This window comes from Pteropus vampyrus, unplaced genomic scaffold (genome assembly GCF_000151845.1).
Source record: "Pteropus vampyrus isolate Shadow unplaced genomic scaffold, Pvam_2.0 Scaffold7, whole genome shotgun sequence".
In the NCBI taxonomy this organism is placed as follows: Eukaryota; Metazoa; Chordata; class Mammalia; order Chiroptera; family Pteropodidae; genus Pteropus; species Pteropus vampyrus.
The window spans coordinates 4,706,803-4,714,380 of NW_011888788.1; the positions used below are offsets into that span (position 1 = coordinate 4,706,803).

General features: G+C 38.0%; 1 protein-coding gene across 1 annotated transcript in view; it reads right to left on the minus strand.

Annotated features, from left to right (window-relative positions):
* HAO1 (hydroxyacid oxidase 1) overlaps nucleotides 1-7,191 on the minus strand; it is a 53,779-nt gene extending 46,588 nt beyond the window's left edge. Inside the window, exons 1-2 of the mRNA XM_011370115.1 lie at nucleotides 6,996-7,191; nucleotides 901-1,052 (exon numbers count right to left, since the gene is read on the minus strand). Coding sequence (XP_011368417.1) covers nucleotides 901-1,052; nucleotides 6,996-7,138 — 295 coding nt within the window. The 5' untranslated portion in view covers nucleotides 7,139-7,191. The remainder of the gene's footprint in view (nucleotides 1-900; nucleotides 1,053-6,995) is intronic.
* Between the last annotated feature and the right edge of the window lie 387 nt (nucleotides 7,192-7,578).

The window sequence follows — 7,578 nt, forward strand, 5'->3', positions numbered from 1 at the left end:
GTTTCAGGGAGGGAAGTGAATCTACAAGGTCCTCATTTCTTAGAACTAAAATGCTTAAAAATAGTATTTAATGTGTGCTCTTTGGCCCTGAATTTCCTGCCCTGCTTAGCATCAAGAAGTCAGATAGAATTCATTATCAACTTTTATATGAGTTTCTGAAGCAGAATGTAGGGAGACTGATCATCATGCATACCCTCTCAAATGTTCATAGTTGCTAGGAAACTGGAAAGTTAATAAATTAGCCCTAATAAGGAATTTCTTTACATCATATTTGGATTTCTCATCACTCCCCAGTTGGAAATGCTCGACTGGGAATATAATCCATCTGTAAAAAAGAATAATGGCCCAAAATCATGGCAGAAAACACAACCAACCAGGTCACTGCATTTGCTCTTTCATTGTGAGAATAACGTAGGTTTGGGGGAGGCAGGAAGGGCTTTGAAATAAGGTAGCCACAAGAGTGAATCCTACCTCTGCCACTACCTAGCTGTATAACTTTGGGTGAGTCAATTTTTCAGACCCCTATTTTCTGAGATGTTAATACTAACACTCATAAAATAATTAAAATTTATTGAGGCACTACTCTGTGCCAGGTGCTGTTTTAAGCACTTAATATGTGTGAACTCATTTAATCCTCACAGGAACCCAAGGAGAGAGGTACTATTTTTATCCCCATTTTACACCTGATAAAACCAAGACACAAAACGTATCTTTTCCAGAGTCATACAGCTAGAAAGTAGAGAAGCAGGATGTGCAAGATCAGGCATTTTGATGGCGGAGTCAATGAACTTAATTTTTGTGAGTGTGAGAACAGCCAGGGAAGTGTTTGCTTGATGCACACAGATAAGTGAGTCACTAAATAGTATCCACTTCTGTCCTGGGTGAAGACTTTCTACCTACCTCGCACAGTTGCAAGCTCTCCATCCACATGAGCCATGCACTGCATGGCGGTAGCCCCAACACATATTGGCATGCTGACTCTCTGCCCTAAAACAGAAGTCGACAGGTCTATCTCAGCAACATTCCTGAGCATCCGTGGATACAGCTTCCATCTAGAATTTCAAAAAAAAAAAAAAAGAAAAGTTTTGAAATTTCAAAAGCTTAGCTAGAGCTTTGGCATTCCCATTTTAATTAAAAAGAGAATATATTCTTGTATTTTTCCCATGAAACAACTTACTTTACAAAGATAAAGGAAAAGCGGTCATTTTAACATTTGTTAAGATGTAAAGTTAGCAATACGACAATAATGAATTTCTCAAGCCATTGTTCTTAATAAGGTATAATTAACATACAGTAGATTTGCCCATTTGAGTGTAAAGTTTGTGAGCTTTGACAAATGTACAGTCCCATAACCGCCAAAACAGTCAATATCTAATACAGTTCACCATACTGAAAAAATTTCCCCTTTTCCCTTTTTGTTGAACTTGGCCTTTCCCCATTCCCTTACCACTTCTTGTTTTTTTTTTTTTTTTGGTCCCTATAGATTTACTTTACAACAATATCACATAAATGGAATCATATAGCATGTAGCCTTTTGAGCCTGGCTTCTTTCACTTGGCAGAGTGAGTGTGAGATTCATCTACGTTGTGGCAGGCATCAGTAGATTGTTCCTTTTGGTTGATGAATAATATTCCACTGTAAGAAGGTAGCACAGTTTGTTTAACCATTCTCCAGATCAGAGACATCTGAGATGTTTCCAATTTGGTGCAATTATAAATACAGCCACTACAAACATTTGCTTAAAGTTTTTTGTGTGAACACAGTATTCATTTCACTTTCTCCAAGCCACTTGGAGGGTATACAAAGGCATGAAAGTTAGATTTTAATTTAAGAAGATACACTATGGCTACTTTGCCCCTCTGTGTGTGTGTGTGTGTGTGTGTGTGTGTGTGTGTGTGTGTGTGTGTGTGTACGTATATAAAGTCAGACTAGCTCCAGGCAATTACTTTTAAAATTATAATGTTTTTTTCTTTTTCAAAATCCTTAAACTGAATTCTGTCCATTAAAGTATGACAATGAAGGAAGATCATTTCCTTTTTCAGTTTGAGTATTTTCTTCAAAAATGTTATTTGGCAGAGACTGGAGTTTTTGACTTAAAGAATTTTTGACTATTGATCTTAAATGCCTTTCTCTGTGATTCTTCTGTATCACAAAGAAAACTACCAAAACCAAGAACCAAAACTTCACTAGTAAAACTTAACAGGAGAACAAGTTCTCTTCCCTCTCAGCAAAATTTATATCTCCTATTTATTTGGGATTATTTTTCTCCTCATTACTAACTGATTTAAACGGAAGGAAGTACAGCCCTATATTTCTAATGAGCGCTAGGAGCACTAAGACAAGTATACATACCTAACCAGTATTTACCTTTCATTACCTAGGTTTAACTCTGCTTCCAGAGAGATCAAGATTTTTAGTTAACATAGTGAAGTGTGATTTAGTAATGAAATAACCAAAATAAATCAAACTTCCAAAGTCTTAATTGAAGCCTACTTCCTGTAGCGGAAGAAGAAATTCTGTCTTCATGTTGCTTTGAGGAACAGCTAAGGGTCTGTAATCTAACCCTTCCTCACATAATGAAGCAAAAACATCCAGCCCCCTGAAAAGCATAATAAAGAAGTTTTACTGGGTGATTTCTCTGCAATTCCTTTGAACATCATAATTGTCATTATTTTCTGTCATACCACAAGCTCTGCTGCTGGAAGTCTTTTTTTCTCCACTGACCCTCGCAGCATGACTCTTTGATCTCTGTTTTGAAGGGGGAGAGGCAGAAGCCTTGAAGAGAGTTTTTATTACCAATCATCTCTAAGTGTATTATTAGAATGAAAGAAAAAGATTTTAATAGCAGCCACTGGCATGCAGGCCTTGGGAGGCATTAATATTGACTTAGAGCTGAGGAAACAATGGAAGTTTTTATAAAGAGCACACACAGAGCTTCGAGGCATCAGCTGTGTGTGTGTGTGTGTGTGTGTCTGTCTATGAGGCAGAAGGGGCATTTTTAAATGTCCAATTCCTGCTTCTAAGGCAAGGTTCAACACTTAGTATCTCCAGGCAGTAGCTTTACACTTGTCCACATGGTGGCACCATCACGTTAATAACTGTGTGCTTTTGCTTCACCACACACCTTGTTTTCTGCTCTGAGGATGACATTGCAGAGACTTGTCAACTAATGTGCAAAATGCAATTCCTAGGCAAAATTAGATAAAATCAATGGAGTGGGGAAATATATGTTATCTAAAAAGTCCAAAGAGCAATTACAACTAACCTTGTCAGATAGTTCCAATAGTTTCCTAAGCCCCTCTGGGCTCCATTCCCAATTTGTGTTTTTTGCCCAAATCTTATATAAAATAGAAGCTGACGATAACCATTGACTGTGCTCTTCTGAAACCTCCACTTTGGAAAAATAATATGAAGACTGACATAACAGCTGAACAAACTGTTCGACTGTTTTTTTCTAAAGGATGGAAAATAGGATGCCTGAGTAAAGGAAGTAGGGGAAAGGTAGTAAAGCCAGAGACTCTTCAACAGAGCTTCTGACCCACACTTCAGAGCAAACAAGGGCCTCAGATTAATTAATTAAAAAAGCAGGCGATATACGCTCTCTCCCTAAGAGGGGCTACTCAGTTGAAGGAAGACACACATCATCCAGCTTTTTTAGCCACACGCTGTTACTGAATCCCACCGACTGAACACAACAAATTAATATTTTGTAAGTTCTATAAGATGATCATATTGTGTGCCAATTTCTCCACATTATTTTTTACTCTAAGCATTAAAACATAAAATATATGTGTATATAAAATATACCAGGACTTTTGTAATCTTATATTTTACCATTCATTTTTTAATGGTTTCAGAAGACCCATGAATCTCTTGAAATGGTGAGTGTGTGTGCATGTGTGTGTGTATGTGTGTGTGTATAAAGAAGCCACAGCTTTGAGGTGGGGAGGGGGAAGAAGGTGACAAAGAAAGGGGAAGAGGATGAGGGAGACAAGGAGAAGGAGGAAGAAAAAAATAGAGCTGGGATATGAAATCTCTTCCCATATGATTCTTAAAAAACAAGAGACAATTAGCTGCTTTTCATAAAGCAAGAGCAAAAAGCAGCTTACTTACCCATTTTGCAAACTAGCTGAATGATTCTGTGACATTTACACCTTATGAGAAGAATGCTGAAAATGCCACTGGTGAGTTTATATTGTTTCTCAAATATTAGAGAGAATGATATCACTTTTACCATCTGATATTTGTCAATAAATGATGCAACAAGAATGAGAATAGCTTCCTTTTCTAATATCATGAAACTTCTAAATTGTAGAATTATTTTCCACCAATAATAAAATACGTGCAGACCATGGTTAAGAAGGATATACTGAGTTAATGTGTAAGAAAATCAAATTACTGTTCTTTTTAAAATTGAGTCCAATCAGGTCAGACCATGTAAAATGTAACAAGCTGACAATTGCTGTCCCTGTCATGTTTGCAATAGAAAACTATGTTCTTCTGGGTGTTTCCAACTATTTGACTTTATTTGCAATAGAAAACTATGTTCTTCTGGGTGTTTCCAACTATTTGACTTTTGCTGGAGTAAGGGGTGGCACAATAATATTAGAATCCCAAGTCTTACCCAAAAATGTCTCCAGGCAACTACTGGGTTACATAAGTGGCCCATGTCCCCAGAACTCCAAAATGTGGTTGTCAGAGTTGAGTGCAAAGAGATAAAAACCGTCACTGTGAATGACCTTCAGTTGTACTTGTAGAAAGGAGAGGTGCATAAATTTCATAAATGTGTTTAAAATGCCCTGTCATTGTGTCACAACAGGTTATCTGAGGTCTGTTTCTCTGCAGTCTTCATCTGAATCAGAATAAGAGATTTCACACTGATTCCCTTCATCATATCAACGCAAAGCCACCACAACCCTGGCAGAAAATCTATTCTTAGTTCCACATGATCAGCTCAATGACACAGGGTGAGGGACAAAGGGTCATCCAGCAACTTACATAACAAAAGAGGAACTGAGATGTTAGATAGGTAAGTATCCCTAATGTTGCAATAAAAACTTCTCAAGTGGTTAATAGCATGAACCATTCTCCAGAGAAAGTGAAAATATATATATTCCCTCCCCTTCCCCCGCTTTAAAGCTGAACAAATGAGAATGATCGAAGTTTGTGAATAGGTGGCAGTATAAACCTATCCACAGTATCTGTGTCCTGTCCCTTAATCACTCAGTACAGACACAGGCTGAGAAGACTCACTGGAGCACTATGTAATTCACACGAGATGTTCCAGGTTATAGCTTGGAAGTCACCACAGCCTTCTACATTCCACAGTTTCTCAAATTCCCAGGGTTACAGAGGTCATCCATCTGCTTTGCTGCACCCCTCTGCTCTCTTCTCGGAAGCTTCCACCGGACCAACTGTTTTGGGTCCGTTTTGCATCAGCGCAACCCACCAGCCTTATGGAGGCCGGTTCCATGTGTATCCGTTGGAATGTCAGCTCCTGTGGACAGGAACTTTGTCTGGCTCACCTCAGCATGCAGTATAGTCTAGCTCATAGAGATTCTTAATAAGTGTGGGTAAATTAATTAACTAGCATGAGTTAAGGGGGGTTAAGGGGTGAGGAAGGCTGTACATAAATGGAACAGGTGGCCACATGAGCATTGTGATCTAAGGAATGCTAAGAGACACCAATCCCATAAGCCTGTCAGGCCTGAAATTTCTTTGGTTAAAGACACCTATTGGGGCTAAGGTGTCTTCTTCAGTAGATTACTAATAGGCAAACCACATTACCTGGTGAACAGAGTAGACGTGGGCCCAAGAAGGGGCATTTCAAGAGCAGAAAACTTTGAAGGGGCCCAAAACATTGATGATTGGAAAGATGCAGAATTTTAAGCTTCTCCACTGTTAGTCAACTTTTCCCTCCCCATGGCTCTTCCAGCATTTTTTCAGCTCATTTGGTTTCTAGAGAAGATCTGAGACAAAGTCAAGTCCAAAGGGGTCTGGAGGAGGCTCCAATCTTCACCCCATTGTCAGGCTCCTACAGTGATTTGCGGGTGAATTCATGCTTCTTGCCAGGGAATGAATTGGTTAGAAAGGTTTTATTTCCTCTTAATTTACATATGGAAATGTGATTTCGAGTAATTTTGCTTTAGACTAAAGAAGAAATCAGGAAAGAATGCAGATTCTTTACCCTGGATATTTTCTGCCTTTTTTTCTTTAATTTATCACCATCAATGAGCACACACAAAATTCACTGGCTTTACTAATGGCTATAATGTAAAATGGATGAGCCTGAACGACTACAGCAAATAAACTGTTTTCGTACTGCTGAGACATAAAATACTTCTTTAGAGTTATTTTGTTTCATTTTTATTATAAGCAGAAAACGTAAATCATGGCGCCCACCATCCTGTACTTTGAAATACAAAAGTCAAGGGAAAACTAACCTGGGAAGAGAGATAAAGCTCTTTGGAATAGAGATGAAACATCAAAGTTGAAAGATTAATGCTATATAGAAAAAATGAAATCTAAAGTGAACATTTAGACAACAGTAATCAAAATGAATAATACGGGAAAAAGCTAGCAGGATGGGAATATTTGAGGCAATAATCTGTTCTGGTTCGACCAGGGAAGACGGCTAACTTGCATGTAATGCTGTTTCCCACACCATAAACATAACCCCCACTGACATACTCAGAGAAAAAAATGGGGTCATCAGATCTTATCACTATTTTAAATATAGTTAAATTAATTAGCCACATAATACCAAGTGAGGAAACAGTGTTGGCTTTTTCAGTCACTTGTTCGATAGTCCCAGGCTTAGAATAATTTAAAACAATTTAAAAACTCAAGATTTCTCACAGCCTCAAGAATTTTCCCCTCTTTACTAAGCGTGTATCTACATGAAAAATTCCACATTCAAACTAGAAGATCCTATTTTGATAGAACGTTTTGGGGTAATTTTAAAACATGATTTTAAAATAAAGAAGTTTTCTTACCTGGAAAATGCTGCAATATTATCAGCCAAAGTCTCCTGATCATTTGCCCCTGATCTGTAATAGTCATATATAGACTTTTGAAGTACTGATTTAGCATGTTGTTCATAATCACTGATACACAGTAGCCGGGTGAACATGTTCATGGGTTACTGCAATCCCAGGTTGTTTGTATTTTCTTCCTGTGTTGCCTTCTACATCTTGACAATTCTGTTATTCGTCAATTATTAATAGACTTATTCCAAAGTCTAGATTTAGTTCTCTGGTGATTGATTACATTAGGTGAACAAACATATGTTTAGATTTTGAAATTTCATTTGTAGCTATCTGCCAAAGAAAAGCAACACCTAAGCCACGAGAATTTGGGTTGAGGAGGCAACAATGCCACATTAAAAAGGCAGAAGAATGAGAACTACTTGCATAAAACCACTCTTGGCTCAGCTCTGCCTAAAGCTGCTTCTTCTACACCGTATGTGTCTTTGCTCTTGACTTGGTACACAAAACAGGTTGCGAATCATTTTCCTTCCACATTTAGATCATGCACATACATGCGAAAAAGAGCTTATGAAATGAGTGGGGCAGGCAG